The sequence below is a fragment of the Marmota flaviventris genome, chromosome 1 (assembly GCF_047511675.1).
Source record: "Marmota flaviventris isolate mMarFla1 chromosome 1, mMarFla1.hap1, whole genome shotgun sequence".
NCBI lineage: Eukaryota > Metazoa > Chordata > Mammalia > Rodentia > Sciuridae > Marmota > Marmota flaviventris.
This window is the reverse complement of record NC_092498.1, coordinates 144076524-144100719: the sequence shown is the minus strand read 5'-3', so window position 1 is coordinate 144100719 and position 24196 is coordinate 144076524. Positions and strand designations below refer to the sequence as shown.

At 54.4% G+C, this 24196-nt stretch overlaps 1 protein-coding gene across 3 annotated transcripts in view; it reads right to left on the bottom strand.

The window, feature by feature from the left end:
- Positions 1-23891, bottom strand: part of LOC114081778 (probable RNA-binding protein 19) — a 95049-nt gene extending 71158 nt beyond the window's left edge. Inside the window, exons 1-12 of one of the 3 annotated variants that reach the window (XM_071616988.1) lie at positions 23757-23891; positions 13296-13478; positions 11671-11790; positions 11512-11550; positions 11090-11282; positions 9471-9712; positions 8406-8486; positions 5368-5446; positions 3554-3625; positions 2565-2768; positions 1049-1179; positions 340-458 (exon numbers count right to left, since the gene is read on the bottom strand). In XM_071616988.1, coding sequence (XP_071473089.1) covers positions 340-458; positions 1049-1179; positions 2565-2768; positions 3554-3625; positions 5368-5446; positions 8406-8486; positions 9471-9712; positions 11090-11282; positions 11512-11550; positions 11671-11790; positions 13296-13478; positions 23757-23792 — 1499 coding nt within the window. In that variant the 5' untranslated portion in view covers positions 23793-23891. Of the gene's footprint in view, positions 1-339; positions 459-1048; positions 1180-2564; positions 2769-3553; positions 3626-5367; positions 5447-8405; positions 8487-9470; positions 9713-11089; positions 11283-11511; positions 11551-11670; positions 11791-13295; positions 13479-23672 lie in introns of all 3 variants that reach the window. The other 2 variants (XM_071616990.1, XM_071616991.1) reach the window with 2 other exon arrangements.
- Between the last annotated feature and the right edge of the window lie 305 nt (positions 23892-24196).

Genomic DNA, 24196 nt, shown 5'->3' with positions numbered 1-24196 from the left:
CAGGGGCAGGCAGAACAGGTCAGGCTGGGACCAACACGGGCCTCTTTCGCAGACACCAAAACTGCCATGAGCCTCGCCGGCCTTCCCCGCCCTCCGCTCCCCTGCCAACTCTCCTGTCCTGGGTGAGCATCCGGCCTGCAGTGAACCGCAAACTCAAGCCCTGACAAGTGTCACACCTGCCCTGTGCCAGGGACCTAGCCCTTGGTGACACCTCAGAACCTATGCTGGCACAGTCCCACTCTTCCGATGTGCAGTGGGGACACTGAGGCCCTGAAGGCCCCACCCTACAGAGGGAAAGGGCCTGGACGGGTGCAGAGGCCACGCAGGGTGGACGAGGACCTGGAGCTGCGGGCTTTGTCCTCAGATGCCTTCTTCTTCTTGTAGGACGAGCCGGGGATGTCCGCGTCCTCACTGGCTTCCTTCCTGATGGTGGAGGGCAGCACGTGCAGCATCCTGCCCTGAGGGGACAGAGCAGGAGGTGAGTGGAGCCCCGCCCTCCATCATGTCCCCTTGTCATAAGCCAGCTGGACTCAGCACTGAGCCCTGATGGGAGACGGGGACGGCGGTCAGAAAGCCACGTGGTCACTCTCCGTCCAGCTGAGGCTGGGGGTACCCGACACAGCCACGCCAAGGGGACTGTACCCCTCTGTGAGCACCCCACGGCCCCTGATTCCCCCAGCGGACCCTGCACAGGTGTCACTGTGAGCTGCACACGGCAGGGGCCAGTCTGGCCCGGTGCCCGCGAGACCAATATGCCATGAGCAGATGGATGGAGGAGCACTGGAGGTGGCCTGGCCTGGGCCTGGGCACACCGCACGGGGACACTGGGAGAGCAGCAGCTCCCTGGTTCCTCAGGGCCACCCACACACCCCAGCAAGCTCCCCTCTCACAGCATCTTCCCTTCAAGTAGCTCACTGGAGGCGACCACATGGCTGGCCACCGTGGGTCCTGGGACCCAGAATGTGGACGTGCGCCTGCTAATACAGCCACCTGGCGTGGCCTTCTCCGTCGCCAGGCTCAGTGACCCGGTGCCCATAAACCACCTCACCTGGAACACCTGTCCGTCCACAGCCGCGTAGGCCTTCACCGCGTGCTCAGGGAACATGAAGGTGACAAAGGCGAAGCCCTTGGGCTTCTTGGTCAGGCTGTCGATGGGGTAGTGGAGCTCCGACAGGGGACCTGAGGACAGGGGAGGCGTCAGCCTGCTGGAGCTGGAGCTGGGCCTGAGCTCAGGGTGAGAAAGGGCCGGGCACTAAGGGGTCGGCCACAGGAACACAGAACAGCTGCGCTGTGCCAGCCACCAGGCCCAAGGTCAAGGGCGTCATTTCATAGTCCCTTGTGCCTGCTAAGAGAAGTCGGGTAGGAGGGGCACCTGGCTCCATCCCCCTCACGTGCAGTCTGGCCTGGCCTGGTCACCTCACCCACTCTGGCCTCCTCCTCTCGCCTGTGAATGGCACAACAGTCCCCAAGCAAAGGGTGGCCTCGAAGGTCCAAGAGTCAGTGTGTGGTTACTACCCAGCACCGGCTACACTTAGTGTTGCGGAAGTGTTTGTGACTCTATCCTACTCAGAGGACACTGTCTGCAGTGGACACTCTGAACACCAGGGTGTGACTGCGTCCCCTCTGTAGGTCTTCCTCTTTCCAAATGGGCACTTGGAGCCTATGGACGCTCTCAATTTAGGGGCCTGCATTTCGATGTTTTTTTTTTTTAAATTTGGTTCCTATGGACAATCCCCTTCCTGTCCTGTTTAGCACTGCTGTGTAGCCAGGGCACCAGCCTGTGTGGGAGGACCTGGGGAGCAGGACAGCATGGCCAGACCTTCAGGTCCCGTGTGGGACCTCTGTGGACGTCACGCTGTCTCTGATGCTCCACGTCCAGGCCAGCCTCCCAAGAGACAGGGGCTCGGACAGCACCTCCAGCCCCAGCCCCATGTGGCCGAGCACAACTACAGGCCTGCAAGTTCCCAGTCCAAGAAGTAACGACTGAGGCAAGAACAAAGGGCCCTGGCTGTGGCCTCCTCTCTGAAGTTCGGTTTGGATTGAAGACGAGAAAGCACAGCCTTCCCAGGCAGAGGAGTACTGCGGGTACTGGGGGCTGTGCGGCCGCTGGATCCCAACACTGAGCAGCCAAGGAAGCCCAGGAAAATGCCTTCATCTCTCCAGCTCGGTGCTTGGAGAGAGAGTGAGAATCCCAGCTCTGCGGGCATCGTGGCTGTGCCTGTAATCCCAGCGGCTTGGGAGGCTGAGGCAGGAGGATCAAGGCCAGCCTCATTGACTTACCAAGACCCCGTTTCAAAATAAAAAATGAAAAGGATTGGGATGCAGCTCAGTGGTACAACGCCCCTTGGTCCAATCCCCAGAACCATTAAAAAGAAAATAAAGGAGAAAAAATCCAAGTTCAAGTTCAGAGAGCAAAAGATGCTACTGCATCTGCAGCAGGGAGGGACAGCAAGCACTGTTCTAAGATGAGGAGACCCCAGCTGGGGCCACTGCCCAAGGCTAAGAGCTAGAGGGAAGTGGAGGGGGCTGCCCAGGGCCGGGGGCTACCCAGGAGCAGGTCCTACCGTAGGTGGAGAAGAGCTTCTCCAGGTCCTCCTCGGTGCTCGTGTAGGGCAGGTTACGCACAAAAAGTCTTCCAGAGTCGGCCAGGTCCTCCTCCTCTTCATTCTCCCCTAGTGTCCGGCCTTGCCAGGGCTGTGTGCTCTTCTGTAGGGGCCCCTTGGTTGTGGGGACTTGCTTCTCCCTGAACACCTCGATGTAGCGTCCACCTGCACAGGCGGAGGGTTCAGGGCTCCAGGGAGGCCCAGACCTTGCCAGAGGACTGGCTGGTGACCCAGGCCTCTCACTGCTGCCTGCCAGACGCTCTGGCTGAGGAGGGCCATGGCCAACAGCATACTCTGGGGCCCTGTGTGGCCTGCTACGTGGCTTTGGCTCTCGGGAGCCACAGGGACACATGCTCTGGGCTCTGGCCTACTCTCAGGCACTACTGGCTGCTCTGTCTTGAGAAAGGCTGCTGTGACAGTCACCCTGGACGATTACCTGTTCGCATGCCTTCCAAGGGCTCAGGGGTCGCCTGCCTCTGCCTGCACCCCAGCACTCAGTCAATACCTTCTGCCTGACTCGCTGGCAGGACTCCTGGGGACCCCTGCCTTCCCCACACACTTGCCCCGGTAGGCATCCATGCCACAGATGGGTTGAGGACCATGTCCCAGCTCAGGAACGGCGCACCTGCTGCACCTCCACCAACCCTGCGCCCTAGGCAGGCCTGCTGCTCACCCCAGGCTGCACGTGCCCCTGAGGCCCGGCGGCCACCCTGGGGAAGACCTGCCTCCTCCTCCCTGGCCCTCACCTTGTACCTGCCTGCCCAACGCTGTCCCAGGGCCATGTGCCCATCACCTGCTCTAGCACCGCCTGCCTCTCTGCAGCCTGTCTGTTTGCTGCTGGACCCTCGGTGCCCAGAGCGTGTGGCAGGAGGGGACGCTCAGCACAAGTACCTAAGCCAGGGCCCACGCAGGAGCCAGGGAGCCCAGGATGCAGCGCCGCACCTCCTTACCCATGTACTCCCGGTTGCACTTCAGGGCTCTCTTCACCTCCTCTTCGCTGCTGAAATCCACGAAGACGTACCCTGAGAGAGGACCACGACAAGGTTACTGGCAGCCCTGACAATGCTCGGAGTCAGAGAACGTGGGCACCTGGCTAGGTGCAGAAAGTGGGAGCCGCCACGGCACAGGCTGACCCCCCACCTGGCCACCCTTTGGAGGAGCACTCAGCACCCGCCTGGCATTGTGGGTGAAGGTGCAAAAACCAGGCCCCTTCTGCCTCCCTCCCAGCCTCACCCCTTCCCTGACCATGTTCTGCAGAGCAGAGAAGAAATGCTCACGATGGCCGCTGTGACCCAGCCCAGCACTGGAGGGTCACCTCCATAGCACCCTGCCTGCAGCTCCAGAGGCCGTGACTACACAGAAACAAGCAGGTGCAGAGGCCTCCACATCCTCAACCTCACTGGGCCTCGACCCGTGAAGCCGCCAAACAGCACCCCGTCTACACCACCACAATCTCCCCCAGCCTCCCCCACCAGCCCACACAAGCAAAAGCCTCCACTGCCTCCAGCTGCCTGCGGCCCTCCCTGCACTGGCCAGCGGGCCTTTCTAAACCTGAGGCTATCCTAAGCCCCGAGCCTCCACTGGGCCCAGGCTCCCCAACTTACTGCAGCCCCAGGGCCCGGCCCAGCTTCCGCCCCCACACGTTTGCTGCCCTCAACAGCGTCATACTCAGGTACTGGCTCTCTCCAGCGCCAGGGCCTCCAAGATGCTGTCCCCGAGCCCCATCAAGGCAGGTACCTTCCTCCTGGCTCCCTGCCTGGTCTCTGAGGCGCCATGAACCAGTGGCCCCGCCACCAGGACCAACACCAACAGCTGCACTCCGAGCATGCCCAGTGCTCACACCGTCCGGGGCTGACCCTGACCCCTCCAAACTGCAGGACAGGTCTGACCCCTTATGCAGACGAGGAAAGGAGGCTGAGTTCCTGTCCCAGGTCACAGGGCTCCTAAGTGGCTGGCTGGGCTGTGAACCTGGGCAGGGGCTCTGTCCCCCCCTTCACACTGCCCTCTGCTTATCTCCAGGAGTAACAGCTGCCTGAACCATCATCCTGGTGAGCTGGGCGGGAGAGCAGGGGAGGGACAAGACCCGACACAGCAAGGGCACTGGACCACCCCGACGCAGGAGCACCTTTCTCCTTGGGTGCCAGCTCGGCCAGACCTGACCACTCTGCCCAGGTGGCCTCTTCCTGCCAAGACACTCCCAACCCCAGGGTCCAGACACCCAGTGGCCACAGAGCCTTAGTATGGTTCTCTGAGATGTGGCTATTCTGCCACTGGTCTCCTACGGCTTTCTGGCCTAGCTGGCCACTGGGTTGGGCAGGTGCCCAGCTCTCCCAGATCCACCTTCCTTCCAGCCATGCTCACTGCCTCCAGGCAGCCAGACCCAGGTCTCCAAGGCCAAGGGAGGAGGCTCACAGCCCGGAGCAGACACCTGGGGAGATGTGGTCTGGGGCAACACCACGCATGTGCAGAGAGGTAGAGCACTGCCCGCCCGCAGAGCCGCCCATGGACTTAGCCCAGCAAACCCAGACCTGCGGGCATCTACCTGAACAGAACAGGGGAACCTACTAGAACAGTGGAGGAGAGAATTCTGACAGTATAAGTCAGGCTGCCAGAGGCAAGGATGACACAGATCCGCGTCTTGACCAGTTAGCCACATCCACAGAACTGAGGACCCCAACGCGGAGAAGGGACAAGGCTGCCTTGGGACATCCCCAACTATGTGGCCAGCCCTCCCCCGCACATCCTCCCAGCTCCCAGGCCTTACCTGTCTTGTTCCCGTGCGCATTTCTCACTATTCGAATGGCCACTGGTTTCAGGGGCGCCAGGAATTCCAGGACATTTTTCTGCAAGGACAAGTTTTGCCTCTTATCAGTCCCCCAAGAAACCATGCAACCCGATAAAGAGATAAGGAGCAAACTGTTGGACCAGAAAAGATAACGAAGTGATCATGGTTTTTCTCCTTCCTTTAAGTCACACTCATCTCTCCTCCACCATAAGTAAGAAAAACTGGGAAATAAAAACTAAAGAAGAACAAATAATGTAATTATAAAATAGTAATATTGGCAGCAGCGTTTTAAGGCATTACATCTGGTCTTTGTTCCTAAGGAGTTGTTTTTTGGTTTTTGTTTTTTTAAATACTTGGGGTTAAATTTGGCTTTTCTTACTTCTCTTTAAAGCCTGGATATTTGTCTAGGTTAATCACAGTGACAAACCTAAAGTTCCATTGCAGGGAGGCCCCCAATTCTTAACTACTCCCTTCTCTGGACATGTGTGAGATTTAAACAGATTTTTAAAAATATGTGAACATTCAGGGTGTGAAATTCTAACAAATACTAAAAAGTACAAATCAGGAAACCAAACTGGTTCCTAATTCCAAGGCCAGCTCACTATTCCTGGCTCCTTCTGCAAAACAAAAGCCGCAGATCCATTTCCCAACTGGGTACTGGGGTAAGCCCTTGAGGCCCCGCCCTGATGTAGCTTGCTCTACAAGGTGACAGAAAGACATAAGGACACATCCGGGTGCTCCAGGGCAGTGGAAGAAGCCCAGCCAAGTTCTGAGCTTTCACGTTACTGCATCCAAGTTTGCAATTACCAGATTCTTTCCAAACTTTCCCCTGCCCAGACGAAAGCCAGCATGGTGGGTCACACACAGCTAGGTTCCTCTGGGGATGAAGCCATGTCCTGCTCCACACCTGGGCTTTTCTACTGGCCGCGACACCTTGGGGGTCTCCCCTGTCATCATGTTCTTTTCTGTGATAAGTCATCTTACACCATTTTCACGTGTCCCCGTGAGTTAACCCAAGTTTAACCTGGCACTGGTGTCATTTGGGCTAGTGACTCTTTGTTGTGGGGGATGTCCTGTGTCTGGCAGGGCTTACACAGCACACCTCACCTGGTCTCTGTTCACTAGAGGCCAGCAGCCCCCCACAGATGTTCCCATCAAGAGCACCTCTGACCAAGGCCAGATGTTGTGCAGGGGTAGACCACTCCCCTCCAAAACCACAGACACATCACTTCCCCAGAAATGGAGCTTCAGGGTTGATTTGGGTTTTTGTTCTTATCAGTGACTGCAAATCAACACACTGAGTTATAAATAATAACAGGAAGGCTGCAAGAACGTTCCTGCATCCAGGCTCTGGTGTGCCGGGATTCATCTGGGGGCAAAGCCCTGGCCAGGCACCAGCTCCGCAAAGGCCTGGATGTCCGTAATGTTGCCGGGCAGCTCCACGTGGCCCTCTAAAAGGCAAGAAAATGTTTACTGCCAAACATGAACGATGCGTACCATTTTGGCAAGTGAAAAATGTGAACTCCAGTTTTGATTTTGTTTTTTGATAATCATGACAGAATCCAAACATGTGCACTGGCCACCTGAGTTCTTGTTCTTGAAAACCTTCTGTTCTTTGTGTTATTTTTCTGTTGGGTCATAAATCCTTCATAAAAATCTCTCTGTAAATTAGAGACACCAGACTCCTGCCTCTGTTAGGCTATGAACCACTGTGACTTCACGACAGCTGCTGCCTTCCAGAGCTCTGGGCTGGTGGGTAGGTAATCAACCCATTTTTTTTTCTTTTTTCCCACGAAACTTTACAAATTGCTTAGAAAGAAACTTTTTCAGCTCAAATCCTTGATGTATCTGAACCTGATTTTATCAGGAGGAGTAGGGCAAGGGTTCATTTTTTCTTCAAAAAAAGTTAACTAGGCCAGGCACAGTGGGCAGGCCAGTAATCCCAGTGCCTCTGGAGACTGAGGTAGGAGGATCACAAGTTCAAAGCCAGCCTGAGTGACTTAGTGAGACTCTGTCTCAAAAGTTAAAAAGGGATGAGAATGTGGCTCAGTGGTTACGCGCCTTGGGGTTCAATCTTGGTACCCCCCAAACCCCCCCCAAACTGACCCTAATCACAAGTAATTGCTTCAGTATTTCTAACAGCACAAAATTGTAAGTAGCTCCCATGTCCACTTTAGGAGATCAGGGAAGTGTATCAAAACATCTCCTGAGTAAGGAAGACTACACAAAAAGTGGTGGGCAGCAAGCGTGGTCCTGCTTCAGGGACGCTGCAAACCAAAATGGGAATGAGAAACCAGACCAGTGTCAGTGCACAGGAAAAAACATCTAAGAAGGCTTGTCCCCAAAGTACCAGTGGTTGCCACTGAGTGGGACACAGGAATGCTGAGCAGGGTTGCCCACTGTGCCAAGGACAGTTGGCACCTCCAGCTCTAGTCCTTAGACCTGCAGTAACCTTACCTGCACCCTGGCACCCCACCTGGCTACACCCCAGCTCACAGGTCAGTGTGGACGGTAACCCACGTGGTCATCCCAGTTGTAGGTGACTTTCAGGTTCTAGTCACGTAGCTGTGTCCTTTAGAATTTCCTTTAGTGAGCTTCTCTGACCGTCACAGGAGGGAAATGAAGACAGGCGCCTCTGCTGGCGCAGACCTAGAGCCGGCTAGCTACAGCCCATGCTGTGTCTGGCCTGCGGCCTGTTTCTGGAAATAGTGTTGAGCAGGGCTGCAGCAATAACTATGCCCTCACCTGTGTCTGAGACGGCTGCCCCTACAGGAGCAGGGTGAGCGCTCCCAACAGAGACCACACTGACCACTTGGCCTTCCCCTGGCCCAAGCTCCCCTAGCGGTTTTTTTTTTTTTTTTTTAAGCTCTAGGCAGCCATCTTGTTTCCTTCCTGGAGGATGCCCAAGACGGGCCCAATTCCTTCTCGCTCTCGACCTAATGGCCTCAGGCAACAGAAGCTCCCCACCCACCCTAGTCTGCACCCACAGGTTATCTTCCTGTCCTCAGAGCACCTACCTCTGTGACACTGAACGGGGCTCCCCGTAGCTTCACGGTGTGGGCCGTGGTGGGTTCCTTCTGGTTTGCTGGTTTCTCTGTCTGAACAAAGAGAAACAGCCACAGTGGATTCCCTGGGGCAGCGGTGGCAGGGGACAGACTGGGACATGGCAGCTCTAGGAGTGGAGGCTACGGGGTAGCACGAGAGTGCCGCATCTGTGCCTGCCACGGGCTCAGGGTCCGGGCAGAGGTGCAGGTGGCGGCTGTGGGGTCTCCATTTGCCTCTGAGGGCTGCAGCCAAGGCTCAGGGCACCGTGGCCGGGGAGATGGGAGGAGCCCAGGGGCAGAGACCTTGCTACCACTCATGTCCACTTGCCCGGTGATGGACACGGGCGCTGAGAGGAGGTCCCTTCCAGATGAGGATCAGAGAGGCCTGTGGAGCTGCAACACCCTTGGGCCCAGCAGTCACACAGGGTCAGAGCTGAGAGCTGAACCCCTCACCCTCTGACCTCCCTGGACAGGGACAGGGTGGGCATTAGAAAGGAGGGCGGAGAAGAGCAAGGGGAAGAGGAGGCGACAGTCGGAGCCCCTTCCTCTTGATGGAGCTTCCACTGAAGGGACTGGGACGCACGCACGTCTAAACTCTGTGTCTGGAGGAGTGGACTCTGGGTGGGAGACAAGGTGGCCGTCCTCAAGGGTCTCGTCCACCTTTATAAACTCAACCTCAGAGCCTGGCAGACCCAGGCCTGGGGCCTGACCTGCCACTTCCCTTCTCTGGGCCTCAGTTTTCTTATCTATAAAATGAAGGCAGGAGACTGCCGGAGAGCGACTGTGATGGCATCCAGTGACAGCAGGTTTGTCCATCAACGAGGAGCCCACCCACACCTGCCCACCTTGTGACTGAACACCAAGTAACCCAGCCGTCACCACCTCACTTGGGCCCAGAGCCCCAGCAGGCCACCCCTCCCGTGTAGCAGGCAATGAGCCCAGAGGATGGGGGAATGCGTGGCGGGCTGCTGGGCTCTCCTCCGCATCACACTCCCAGCCAGGCACACAACCCCCACTGTCCCTCCTGCAGGCACGTACCTGGGCTCCGGGCTCCTGCGGCCTCCCCCTCCCAGGCAGGGCCCCTGGGCTCCCTCGCTCCGGCTGGTCGGGGGCAGCAGGGGACTCCTCTTCCTCGCTGCCTCCATCACAGTTTACGGCTTCGTCCTCGCTTTCCTCCTCCTCTGAGGAAGAGGACTCGGCTGCCACCACCTTGGACTTCAGATACTCCATGTCTGACAGTCCCTGCTGGGCAGCCACCTTAGCTTCCAGGCCTTGTTCTGCTGAGAGGGCAGGGGGTGGGGAGGAGGTCACCTTCCTGAGCAGCCAGAGAGACTTGGGCAGCACAGGGCTGGAAACCTGGGGGATGGCCTGACCACAATCAGGGCCCTGGTGCCCACTGCCCCAATAAACCCTCTGATGGGCACCATGAGAGGACGAAGCTCCCGCACCACACACACAGCTTCATGCCTCCCTGCCACCACCAAACTCTCCCCTGGATGGCCCCTCCTGGTCATCAGTCACCTTCCTGATTGTGTCAAGTACACTAAGGAGCTTCACGTGTCACAGAAAGCACTTACACAGCAGAACCATTTCTACAGTGAACCCTTTAGGGCACACACCCATCATCTCATAGGGCCACCCACATAACCCCAGTGGGAGCCACGCTCCATCATCTACTTAGGCAGCAAACACCCCAAACATTAGGACCTCACCCCGGCTCAGCTCCAGTGCTGGGCCCCTGGCTTCTTCACCTGCTATCTGCTACCCTGTGGGAAGCACACAGGTGTGAACGGCTTACAGGGGACACCTGGTGAGATGCTAGCTCTTGAGAGGTGCTACAGAGACAGCCGGGAAGGAGGAGTGTGCCTGCTCGGCGGACACAACTGTCCTTCTAGCCTCACACCCCCACCCGTGAGTTCTGGACGCTGAGGATGGAGCCCCACCCTCCCTGCTCCAGTGCTCAGAGCCACTCTGCCCTGCAGCTGCGCGCTCCCCTGTCCTGAGCCCCTGTGATGCTGTGCCCTGGTCTGCGACCCCCTCTCTGCCCCTGGCTACATGTCCCACCACGTCCCACAAGTCCTCCAGATCCCAGCTTAGCACAGAAACCCTGCCAGGCACACAGGTGACGCTACGTACATATCCTCTGCCCTCAGCCAGCCCGACTGACCCCCAACCAGAGCTGCCACCCCGTGCTGCAGCCGGTCACTAGCCACCAACTGCCCCAGCACTCCTGAGAGGACAAAGACTCACCCACCCCGCAAGGCCTTCCCTGGCAATTTCCTCCCAAGCTCTCCTGCTTCCTCTCCATAGCGGCTATGACCCCATAATGTGTCCCCGGGTGATCATCTGTTTACTGCTCTCCTCTCACCACAATGACAGCTGACAGTTCCTGTCTGCGGCTCAGTGCCATGTCCCCAGAGCCCAGCACGCAGCATGCACTTGGTGAACACTACTGATAAGCCAGTTACCAGGACCAGTCACGGCAGACCTGCCTGCAAGTGACCTCATCCCCCCACTAGAAAGCTCCTGAGTTGTGTCTGGACGCCCCAGGCCTGGTGTCTGAGGGAGGGGCACCCAGTGCTTGCCAGCAGGTGTCGGTGGCCCACAGGGCTGCAGCTGAGGGACACAGGTGCACAGGCGCAGTGCCCAAGCCTCACCTCCCGGCTCCTCCTTGGCAGCCTCCTCCTCACTCTCCTGCCCAGAATCGGAGTCAAAGTTCAGGTAGTCACTGCTCGGCTTTCTCTTCCCTTTTGGGAGCTCAGTGTCCAGGGCATCATTTGCCCAAGTGGCCACCAGTGTCCGCTTCTGGTGAACCGACAGGAACTCCTGGAACTCGGTGTCTTCCTTCAGCTGGGGGCACAGGAGGCGGGCAACAGGGACACAAGAGAAGAGGCAGAGAGGACTCAGGGGGGCTTGGTCCTGTGAACTCCCGGCAGAGCGAGCATCCTCCTCATCTCTAGTGGACCCCGAGTCCACAGGAACCCGGCAGGACACTCAAGGTGTGGGCTCTGCTTTCTGGACCAGCCTGCACCCCTCCGACCGGCTGCCCCTGCCCTTTCGGTCAACAGGACAGACTCACCTGCTCCAGTTCACGTGGGGCCTTTTTCCTCTTGTCATCCTAAAAACAGAGGCAGAGGATGAGGGCCACACGGGAGGGGGAGGGCAAATGGAACTGCAGACCCCTCCAGAGCCACTGCCTGCCCACACAGGCCTGGTACTGGCGCGGTCACCTGCATACCTTCTTAATTTCCGGGGGGACGGAGCCTTGTGAGGGCTGCTCGGGCTGCCTTGGTCTCTGGGCATGTTTGCTCCAGGCTCGGGGCTTTGTTGGGTCCCCAAAGGACTTGCAGAACTCTACCTGCATGAGAAAGGGCGATTGTCACACTGCTGTGACAGCCACAGTCCTGAGTGTTCTGCTCTTCAGCACCTGGGAACCTGGGCTTTACAGACAGGCAGCTGCCACTAGTAGAGCGGAAGCAGAGGACTACCACCCCGCCTTGGCTTTGTCCTCCGCAAAGGCACCACACTAGCTACCGTCTACTGGGGAGTTCCATGCAGCACCCGATTGCCCCACAAGGACCGTGGACACGCTGAGCCTCCGGACAGTGGACAATGAAGCCACAACTCTCCCTAATTCAAGACCAGAAAACTGGAGCACAGAGATGTGAAGCAACTTGCCCCAGGTGACCCAGGCCCTCAGGGACAGAGACTGGGGACTCGGGACCATCCATGCAAAGTGGTGGCTCTGAGGATGGAATGAGATGATGTAGGCCAGTGATCAGCAAGGGCGGGTGCAGGGGACGCCTGTGCTCCTAGGATCACTGGTGCCCAAGAGGCAAGCTCCGCTGGTCTGGGAGAACCTCCCAGGTAACGGGAGACGGGGGGGCCCCGGGGCCAGGAGCGTGCTGAGGATGAAGCCTGAGCCAGACCTCTCCAGACCAAAGCCTCCAACGCACTCTCAGAGGTGACCCTGGTGAGGGCCGGTCCTGCTGGGAGCCTGGAGTGACAACTCCAGCCTTGTGAGGGAGCCTTGTGAGGGCTGCTCGGGCTGCCTTGGTCTCTGGGCATGTTTGCTCCAGGCTCGGGACAGTTAAGGACGCTCTGGTCACCCACCACCCTCCCCAAAGAAAGAGCCTGCCATTTGGTCACATCCTGGCTGTGAGGACTTCCACAGCAGTCCCTTAAGTCTATGTTGAAGGTCAAAAGGCTGTGACTCCAACTCCTGTCACCAAAGATGAACCACCAGTGCCTGGTGACCCGCAGGCCACCACGCCCACACCACACAGAGCGAGAGGTGAGGCCGTGCATCGCCTGGGGCTCTATGCTGCTCCATCGTGGCTTCTTCCTTCTCAGCAAAGGGCTGGGGACGTTTTATCATGTCAATGAACACCTGTGGGTGACCCTTGTGGGACCTCCTCCTCCAGGAAACTTTCCTGACCCCTCCCTCGCCAGAGTGAGTGCTGCTCAGTTCTCCCAGGGTCCCTGACCCACTGACCGCCTGAACTCAGCATGTGCATCTGCCAGCGCTCCTGAGGACAGGGACTGGTGGCTCCTGAGCGCCTGCTGTCGGGCAGTGAAGAACGCACACCTGTGGCTCAAGTGCCCTCCTGGCTGGCAGCACAGGTGCCACCAAGGCTCCAGAAGGCCTGTTCTTCCCCGTGACTCCCGCACCGAGCCAGATCCTGGGGCGGGCCCAGCAGCAGTCTGACTGGCTCCCGGGAGAGTCTTACACACAGAAGAGCGGGAACCACTGAGGTAGACCAAGGGCCTCAGGGCCTAAAAAGGACAGCCTTGGGACCCAAGTGTTGCTGACAGGTGGAGCGGTGGGTGACACTCTGGACAGGCAGGCAGGGGCTCACTCACTGTGATCCGGGACGTGTCGATAAAACTCTTGTTGAAGTGGTTCAGCGCGGTCTGCGCCTCCTCCTCGGACCTGAAACCGATGAAGCCAAACTTGCGGAACTTGCCATCTTTGGTGAATTTGAGGCTGCAGTCGGTCAGCGTGCCGAAGGCGGTGAAGAGCTGCCTGAACCGCTCCTCCTTCATCTGGAACAGAAGGTGGGAGGAGCTGGTGAGTCCTTCAGCAAAGGGACAAATGGCTAGAAACCCGGGGCTCCAGGACTCTAGGGGCAACCAGAGATGAGGAGGTGGCAGTGTGCTGTGCCAGTCAGGCCAGGTCCCTGAAAGAACGAACAAGGCTTGTCGTCGATGAAAATGCCCGTTTATTGAGGAACAGCTCTGCATATTTATAGAGCCGGGGGTGGTTTGACAGATATGAGTTTAAAGGTTGAAGGGTTTTACAGTTGGCATGGGGTACTTTCTAATTGATGGGTAAGGATCATGTGAGCCAGCAGGGCTCACCATTGGACAACTCTTCTAGGGTTGGGGAAGTTCTTTGGAGCCAGGGCAACTCCCAACATTCCCCCCTGTCTTTGTTATTAAATGAGAGTGGACATTGACTCATTCTGGCTGTTTCCTGCTGAGATGGGGTGGTGTGAGAGAATCAGAGAGCAGGGAAGTAAGGAGACTCCTCAGGAGGGCAGAGAGGACTGGTATAACTTCAGGAACCAGATCAAGGAAGGTTCCTTGCCACCACAGATCCATGATGATGTCAATCCATTAGGCATAGGTCTGGACTGGAGGTACCATCAGTAGCCAGGAGTTGGTAGTTCCTGAGGAGAAGCTGGTTAAAAGCTGGATTAGAAATTTTTTACCCACCTGAGTCTGAATGAACTTTATGATAAAGGGAAGGAACAGGCACAGGGAGTTTTTATAGCCCAGATCTAATGGGGTCTCTGGGTCTGCAAGCTGCCTTGTTGGCACAAGGGGGATTAAGTGTTCAGCCTTGAGCGGGGGATTGGGCATTTGGGCTTGAAGCAAACAGGTGATAAAGAACCAGTCACAGAGTTTGAGAAGCCAGGTCATCCTGCAGGTAACTTTGTTTGGCATGCCCTGCAGACCAGCCTGACCTGCACCTAACACCCTCAATTCCACTCTTCATTCCTAGTCCAATCTAGCTCCCTCCCCTCTCTATTAAGGCTGCTCTTCAAACTCTCTCCTACCTGGGTGTCTCTGAAACCAGCTTGCTTCTCTCTTTACCTTTCTCGAAATATCTCAGCTTGCCAAACCAGCTTGTTTCTCTCACTTATCACTGTTCCCAGCTTTCCCCAGTCACACCAAGAAAGCACGGGCTTTGTAATAAAGAAGGCAGCTTCTCCCAAGCTCTGAACGAAGGTGGCCAAGGGAGGACGGTGGCCCACTGTTACCACATTTCCCTTTGACAGCAGTCAGATCTCTCCAGGTTGTATGTGAAACACCTCAACTTTAAATACTGATACTTGAAATTCTTATAAAACTGGGACGGTAAACAAAACATACATGTTCCTCCTTAGGCCCAGAAGGCAATTGGTAAAGTGCTCTCTTATGATAAAGGTAGTTCACACTTATCCAGGGGTCACCATGCTCCGGACACCTAAGTGGTTTGTCAGAAGGACAACACACAACGGTCCCACTACCGGCCAGATCCAAGCAAGTGGTGGTGGTGGTGGTGGTGCGGTCTGTAGTAAGGAGGAGAAGGGGGTCTGGCTGGAGGGTCACTTGCTTTGAATCTCCAGACATAGGGAGAAGAGAGGACCCAAGAGGGGCCAGAAATGAGGGGAACATTAGGTATTGGGCTAAGAACGGAGACACAGGAGAGGTGGAGCTTGAGGGAATCTATGGGGCGGGATGACAAGAGTACTTAATAACAGATGACGATCATTGGCTCTTCTGAAGAAGGTGTAGGAACGCTGGGCTTAAGCCTGGAAATGTGAATCCACGGGGTAAGCTGGTTATTAGACAGCTTGAGTTTGGCCGCCAAGGGAGTGCACATAATCACCTGAGCAGGGCCCTTCCATTTTGGTTTTAAAGGGGGCTTTTCCCCTGGTGGGCAATAGTAAACAAGTTGACCAGGTGTTAAGGAGGTAGGGTTTTGAGAGATACTAGGGTCGGGAAGGAGCCAGTCTTGATAGCGCCAGAGTTCAGAGCACAGATGGAAGAGGAGGGGCAGGGCATAAGTTTCGGAGATGGATAGGGGTTCTGTAGGCAATCCGGGAGGAATGAGGGGACGGACATACATGACTTCGAAAGGTGAGAGATTAGAAGGCTTCTTTGGTAAGGCCCTAATGCGCAATAAAGCCAAGGGGAGCATTTTTGCCAAGTCCAGGCTTAATTCCATGGTGAGCTTGGTGAGGGTCTCTTTAAGGGACCCATTGGTCCTTTCAACCTTTCCAGAAGCCTGGGGGCGGTAAGGGCAATGGAAATGCCAAGGGAGTGATGGTGCATGAGCCAGTCCCTGAGTTATCTGCGAGGTGAATTCTGGGCCATTGTCTGATTGGATAGAAGTGGGCATCCCGAAACGGGGCATTATGTGAGTAAGCAACAGATCAACTACCGTAGAGGCCCGCTTGTTAGAAGTGGGAAAGGCTTCAACTCATCCCGAAAAAGTATATGACCGTGGGCCTGATGAGAAGGGAAAGGTTTGGGTTTTAATGGAATATTGGTATTGGTTTTCTGGCAGATCTGATAAGTGGAAGCGATCTGTTGTAGGAGGGTCTTATCGCGTGGGGAAAGGGTGAAAAAGGAGTGAAAGAAAGTAGTGAGACTCTGTGGACTAGAATGGAATAGAGAGTGAAGAAACTGGAAGAGTTGGTGGGGATCTTTGGGCCGATCCCCGGTGGTAACGAAGAGTAGCGGAGAGGAGGTGAAGCTCTGTAGGGCGGCTGATGGAGCCGCTTGATTGGCCTTGGAATTCCCCATAGTAGTAAGGGAGGAGTCAGTTTGGTGGGCCTTGCAATGGATTATTCCCAGGTGGGAAGGCAGCTTGGAGGCTCGTAGTAGGCCAGAAATAAGTGTGGAATTAATGACTGCCGTCCCTCTTGGTCAATAGCCCCCTTTCTTCCAAATGGCTGCATGGGAGATCTGTATATAGGGAGAGGGTTTTTCCCTCTGCTAGCTCGCATGCCCTTGTGGCACCTATGAGTTCAGCTTGTTGGCTGGTGGTATTGGGTGGGAGAGGTTTTGCCTCTGTGATGGATGACAGGGAAACGACAGCATACCCTGCCACTTTAACCCCTTCATGTGAGGGAGAAGATGGGAGGAGGGAGGCAGGGTTTAATGGAGAGCAGGACTGAAAACAGATGGAATGATTTTCAAGGAGAGACAAGGAGGGATAGAACCCTGGAAGGAGGAAGTGACTGTCATCTTTGGTCTTTGGTGTAGGTATAGATACAATAAGCTGTTTTCTGTCTACTATAATGGCCTTTTTCCCTTGAGAGATATGTGACCTCTTTACATGCTATTTGGGCCTTTTGTGGAGAGGCCCGATATCCCTTTAAGGCCAAGAAAGTAGGAGAACTGTGTCATCTATTGAGCGCCCTTTGGAAGGGCTAGAAGAATCTTGAATGCTCACAGTAATTATAGAGATCCCTTAGAATGGAGGGATCCAGGGACCCAAAAAGGGGCCATCTACTTTGGTTGTCTAAGCGATGAGTGGGCCAGGCCTGGGTGCTATATTTGATCCAAGACACATTGTAGGGGACAGTCGACCAGCAGAGAGGACACATTACCCATGTAAGGAGAAGGGAAGAGGATGCAGAGAAGGAGGAAACTGATTTATTGGCAAAAGCGGCGTCCCCGCTAGAGCCAAAAAAATCAGGAGTGCCTAAGTGTCAGGTTCGAGCTGCACAGATTGGTTGTCATCGAATCCTGACAGTGGAAGCTCTCATCCTGGATGGAGCCAGAGCCATGGGAGACCTTGGCCAAGGCTTTTCAGGACCCTTCCTGGAGAGGCTGAATACTCCCAGGGCTGGAAAGAGGGGAGAGGCAGGGCAAGAGAGAGGAAGGGGAGGGTAAGCATCTCTCTAGCGGCCAAGTCTTAAAGGTGAGAGGACTAGGACTTTAGGAATCTGCCCAAAGAAGGACTCCCTGAGGGCCACCGTAGCCTTAAAGGCTGTGGTGAGGTGTTTTCCTCCTCGCAGGTGGGCAAAGAGATTTGCTGGACGATATTGCAAGAAGGTGGATTCAGGGCACTGGGGGTGAAAAGATTGGAGGTCGGAGGCCAAGGTTTGTCCAAAGAGGTGTGGACTATCTCAAAATCCCTGAGGAAGGACAGTCCAGGTTAGTTGTCGAGAATGTCTGGTGGTGGGATCTGTCCAGGTAAAGGCAAAAAGATCTTGTGATTCGGGGGCAAGGGGAATGGAGAAGAAAGCATCCTTTAAATCTATGACCAAGTGGGTGGCAGTATGGGGGATCTGAGACAGCAGGGTGTATGGGTTGGGAACCAAAGGATGTATGGGCCTAACAGAGGTGTTGATGAGTTGTAGGTCCTGAACTAAGTGATAGGACCCGTTGGGCTTTTTTACCACTAGTATGGGAGTATTGTAAGGGGAATGAGCAGGACGGAGGTACCCCTTGCTAAGAAGTTCCTGAATAATAGGTAGTAGTCCCAGAAGAGCTTTTGTGGACAGGGGGTATTGAGCCTGATTGGGGAAGGTGTTAGGATCTTTGAGATGAACGTTAACTGGTGGGCAGGAAATGGTGGAGGGGGTGTGGGTATCCCATACAATCGGGTCAACCAGGTTAGTATGGTATTTCATGTCAGCCTTACAAGTGGAGAGAGAATGGCCAGTCTTCTGCCAAAAGGGCCAGAAAAAATGAACAGGCCAATTCTGGGGCCTGACTGATGCCAGGAGCCCGGATGTTGATTGTTGTTGATGTTGTTGTTCAAGTGTGGCAAGGAGAGACATTGGGCCAGGGCATTTAGAGAGAATATCTCGGCCGAGCAAAGGAAATGGACATTGGGGCATAACTAGAAACGTCTGAAAGAATGGGAAGTTGTCTATGGAACAGAGTAATAGGGGAGTCTTTCTTGGATAGATGGTCTTTCCTCCTACCCTGACAATAGGAGAGGTGGACGGCACTGTTTGCCCCCAGAATTCTGTCAGGACTGAGAAGGTAGCCCTGGTGTCAAAGAGAAAGTCAACCTTGCACCTATCCACCTGAATCTGCACCTTGGGTTCCTGTCTATTGATCGTTACGGCCGGGGACAAGGACCCAAGGCTCCATCAATCTTCGATTGCCATGGCCAGAAGGTCGGAGGGTTCCCTGGCCATAGGCTTCCTACAGGATCTAGGACAGTCAGAGCCCCAATGACCTTGTTGTTGACATTTAGGGCATGGGATACGTGGAGTGCATGGTGCGGGGCATGCCCTGGCCCAATGTCTCTCCTTGCCACACTTGAAGCAGGCTCGGGGGGTGGGGGATTCCAGTGATGGGCAGTGACCCAAGGAAGCACCCTGCAGGGCCTGGGCAAGCATCTGAAATTTCTCAGTCTGGGGGGGTGGCAGGGCCTTGTTCGAGCTTAGAATCGGTCCCTACTCTGTATGCCAGCTTGTGTATAATCCCAGTTGGGAGTTTGATCTGGGGCAGCAAGTGGCTCCAGAGGGTGATTGGGATTAACTCAGTGAGTTTCATCAGCATGGGCTCTGGCAAGTTCCCAGACTCTGGTACATTTCTCAAGAAGGAGAGTATTAACCAATAACATATAAGTGAGGCTATAAGCCTGGAGGACCCAGTGAAACTCTCTTCTGTGGTGAATGAGCCCAACCTTTGCTTGAGTAGCGTGAGGTCATTCATAGAGAATGGGACATGTACCCAGATAATGCCCTCAGGTCCAGCAACCTCTCTTAAGGGGGCCATGGTTTGTGGGACTAGTTTGGGGGGACTAAAGGTGTCAGCCAAGTCAGGGGAAGCACCTGAGGGGCTGGACGGAGCCGATGGGGGCGGTCGGTAGGGAGGGGGTTCATCTGCCAGACAGGTCAGGGTGAGAACGAAGAAGAGAAAAAGCCTCAACATAGGGGAACTCCTTCCACTTTTTCGAGCGCTCGCAGAAGTTAAACAGATCTCTGAGAATTGCGGGATCCAGGGATCCTCCTGGGGGCCATTGACTTTGATTGTCTAATTGACAGTAAGGCCAATCTTGTGTGCAGAATTTAATAAGGGGGAGTCTGCAGAGAGGGAAGAAGAGGCCCTCATACAAGGGTGGTTATTGAGGGAGAGAGAAGAGAGAGGTGGGGGAGAGGGAGGGAGGGGAGTGCCTGTTCTACCACCCCTCAGGACCTCCCGCTCATGAACCGGGTTCCAGAGTGTGGAACAGTTCCACTGTGACCATGAAGGTCGTGGTGAGGTGCTTTCTCTCCTCCAGACTGGGTGTCAGAGGTTTGCCAGACGATCACGGTCAAAGCCCCTGCATAGCCCGTCTGAAGTTGGATCCCGATAGGGGAACTCACCTACTGAAGAGCCGGTGTTGTGTGAGTAGCAGCAGCGCTCGAAAGAGAGGACAAGGATGGCAAGCCTTGAGAGAGGGGGCCCTCGAGCAGGGAGGAATTCCCCCCCCTGGGTTTCCACAACAATAAAAGAACGAACAAGGCTCGTCGTCAGAGAAAATGCCCGTTTACTGAGGAACAGCTCTGCATATTTATAGAAACGGGGGTGGTTTGACAGTTATGACAGTTTAACGGTTGAAGGGTTTGACAGTTGGCATGGGGTGCTTTCTGATTGGTGGGTAAGGATCATGTGAGCCAGCAGGGCTAGTCTGATTGGTGGGTAAGGATCATGTGAGCCTGCAGGGCTAGTCTGATTGGTGGGTAAGGATCATGTGAGCCAGCAGGACTCACCATTGGACGGCTCTTCTGGGAGGGGGATGGGGAAGTTCTTTGGAGCCTGGGCGACTCCCAATAGTCCCTGCTCTGACACTTGAGCTATGCCCTCAGGCAAGCCCTCCTCACTTCACTGGTAAAGAAATGAGACTCAAGAGGGCCACAGGATGTCTCGGTGCTGAGTGTCTGCTACAAGGTTAGGACCAAGGACAGAATCATGGTCATGCCGCTGCCCAGTAGCCACTTCAAAAGGCTGGGCAGAAGGAGCTCCAGATGGAGTATGCACGCTCTGTTGTTTATAGCCTCCCCAAGGATGCCCGCACCCTAGTCCCCCAGACACTGGTTACACACCAGCCATGGCACACAGGATTTTCCATGTGATTCGATTAGGAACCCTGAGATGGGGAGAGGACCCTGCATTACCCAGGTCCTAAGTAATCAGGAAGATCAGAATCAGAGAAGGAGATGTAATGAAAAACAGAGGGAGAGAAACCGGAAGATGCTCTGCAGCACTCTGCAGACTGAAGTTGAAGGGTGTGGCCTGGAGCCACGCGGGGCAGGCAGCCTCCAGAAGCTGAAAAAGTGAAGGAACAGATTCTCCCCTGCAGCCTCCGAAGGATGGCAGCCCTGCTGACACCTTAAGATCTCTGACCTCCAAAACTGTGGGAATCAATACGCACTGGATCACCTCAGGAAGTGTGGCCACCTGTTATGGCAGCCATGGAAATGTGACAGAACTTGGTCCCACAATCCCCATGGCCCCAGGACCACCCTCACAGCTCAGCAACTTTTCCCAGCAGAGGAGATTCGTGTGGCTGGTAGCGGGACCAAGGGAAACCGGGGCAGCCACAAACAACCAAACAAGCTTTGAAATAAGAGGAACCCATAGGTGTTGGCTGCCCAGCAGGAAGAAATCTCCAGAGGAGCTGGATAATAACTCCGAGCTCATCCAAATCTCACAATCACCAAGTTAGGGACTTTTATGCACATTTTAGAGAGGAGAAAATGGGATCCTCAGAGGATAAATGACCTGCCCAAGGTCTACAGAATCGAGAGCTCTGTCAGCTCAGATTACAAAAGTGAACTCGCTCCCCCACTGCACGGGGACACATCGCTGAGGTCTGACCCATCATTCTGCTGCGGTGGGACCGCGGAGCGCCCCGTCACTCTCAGGGCGCTCCTCTGCCACCTCCCACAGGAAGCCTCTCTGAGACCCTGCAGCCTCTGCAAGGATAGCAGCCCTGCTGACCCTGCGGGTCAGTAACCAAAGCCCCCTGTGCTCCCGCAGCACCGGCTCACACTTCAATCCCTGCATCTTGATCTGTTTCCCCTGCAAACTCCATGAAAGCAGGGACCAAGTCTTGTCCACTTCGGTCTACACTGGCAGCAACCCCAGAAGTACTCAGGACCCAATGTTTATCTGTTGGAAGATAATTAAGACAAGGGCACGCAATCATGCTAAGCGAGACGGGAGGTGCAGTGTTCAGAACTCTCATTCCAGACAGAAGCCTCAATTCTGTCACTGTTGTATAAGTTATCACACGTAAGTGACTTCAGGCCGATAACTTTACCTTGATGTGCCCTGATTTCTTCACTTTTAAAATGGGTATAGAAGCCGACTTGCAGGGTTGTGTGAGGAGTAAATGAATTACTTCACCTAACACATCTGAACAGCGCCTGGCACACAGTAAACTCTCCGAGGGCTCACTACTATTGTTAATGCTTGTTAATTCTTTCATTCATTGGGCAAGATGAACGATGAAAACATCTCTAGCAATTAGAGAAATGCAAATCAAAACTACTCTAAGACTTCATTTCGCTCCAGTCAGAATGGCTGCTATTAAGAATACAAACAACAATAAGTGTTGGTGAGGATGTGGGGGAAAAGGCATTCTCATACATTGCTGGTGGAACTGCAAATTGGTGCAGCCAATATGGAAAGCAGTGTGGACATTCCGGAAAACTTGGAATGGAACCACTATTTGACCCAGCTATCCCACTCCTTGGTCTACACCCAAAGAACTTAAAAACATCATACTACAGGGACACAGCCACATCAATGTTTATAGCAGCACAATTCACAATAGCTAAACTGTGGACCCAACCTAGATGCCCTTCAACAGATGAACAGATAGAGAAAATGTGTTACATATACGCAATGGAATATTACCCAGCAATAAAAGAGAATAAAATCATGGCATTTACAGGAATATGGATGGAGTTGGAGAATATCATGCTAAGTGAAGTTAGCCAATACCAAAAAAAAAAAAAAAAGCCAAATATTTTCTCTGATATAAGGCGGCTGATTCATAGTGGAGTAGGCAGGAGGAGCATGGGAGGATTAGATGAACTCCAGATAGGGCAAAGGGGTGGGAGGGGGCATGGGCTTAGAAATGATGGTGGAATGCGATGGACATCATTATATAAAATACAGGTACGAAGACATCAATGATGTGAATATACTTTGTATACAACCAGAGATGTAAAAAATTGTGCTCTATATGTGTAATATGAATTGTAATGCATTCTGCTGTCACATGTAACAAATTAGAATAAAAAGATGAACAATATGAGAGGAAGCCACACTGAGATGCAAAATGAAACTAGGAGGGAAAAGAAGGGTGGCCAAGCTGAAACTCTCATCCAACTAAGTGAAGCATCAGGAGATACTGTTTAGAGCTGATGGATGGCTGGGAGCCAGCACACACCTGTAATCCCAGCGGCATGGAAGGCTGAGGCAGGAGGATCCAGAGTTCAAAGCTAGCCTCAGCAATTCAGTGAGGCGCTAGGCAACTCAGTGGGACCCTGTCTCTAAACGAAATACAAAATAGGGCTGGGGATGGGTTCAGTGGTCGAGTGCCCATGAGTTCAATCCCTGGTACCATCAAAAAGCTGATAGATGGATCAGTAATACATATCTTAAAAGTATACCACTTCAGGTAAAGAGCAGGATAGTTAAAAACAAGAATATTTAGAAGAATCGATTATGTAAAGTCCTCATCTTTCATAGTAGAGGGAATCAGCAGATAGTTCCTGGGATAAACTATAGGGTTGAGCAAAGTAGCTGGGTATGTGAGAAGCCTTTGGGGAATCCTTCTAAAAACAAACCACTTGAAGATGGGTACTCTCAGAGAGACGGAGAATAGGATGTAGCAAAAAGATTTTGCTTCTCATTTTACATACCACAGTCCAGTTTTGATTTTTTAAATTGTGTGGCATGACAAAGAGAAAAAAACAAAACTTAAAAAAAAGAAAAACCACACAATAAAAACAAAATGGTTCCTAACATTCTCTGCCTAGAGAAAGAGACACCCGAGGATGGAGGCAGGAGTTCAGAAGACACTCTCACACCATCCAAAAGGCTGGCTTGGTATTTGGGGCATGCTTTTCTGGCCACACCGGTGGTGTGGGTGCTCTCTATCCAAGAAAAGACAACGAAACAGGAACGACGACCCACTTGGGTACACCGCCGCCAGAAACATCACCACAACCATCCACCCGCTTCTTCACTCGCTAATCAGGCACGATTTCCCTAGGAGCCTACCAAGGGCTGGGTTCTGTGCTAGGCGGGGATAAAGGGCTTAAAGGGTCCCATTTTCAGATTCCCAACACCAGGCTCTCTCCTCACCCCATTTGGGAGGTTCTTCACGATCAGTCGCGACATGGCACAAGGTTCCTCTGTTCTGATTCCAGCACCTCTGGATAGCGACTGCCCACAACAACTTTCACGCTGCTGCTGTGGGCGCTGCCATCTTGAGCAAGCCGGAACAAAGTCACATGGCCCGGCTCTCGGCCCGCCCACCCGGAAGTGGGCGTGGCCAAAGCCGGACCTGCCGGAGGAGGTCACACCCCTAAGCGGCGGGCCTGAGTGCTTGCATTCTGCGCAGGCGCAGGTTCTGAAGCAGCTCCGGGATAGCGCAATACCTCGGTGAAGTCGGCAGGGGGCGCGGATTCCAACCTCTGCGGGGCGGGGGCGGGGGGGGTGTGTTGCGCGGGATCTGTTCTACTTGGAGTGCTAAGCAGGGGATGTGGTTTTGTGTCCCTTTCTTATTGTACTTTACCATGGAT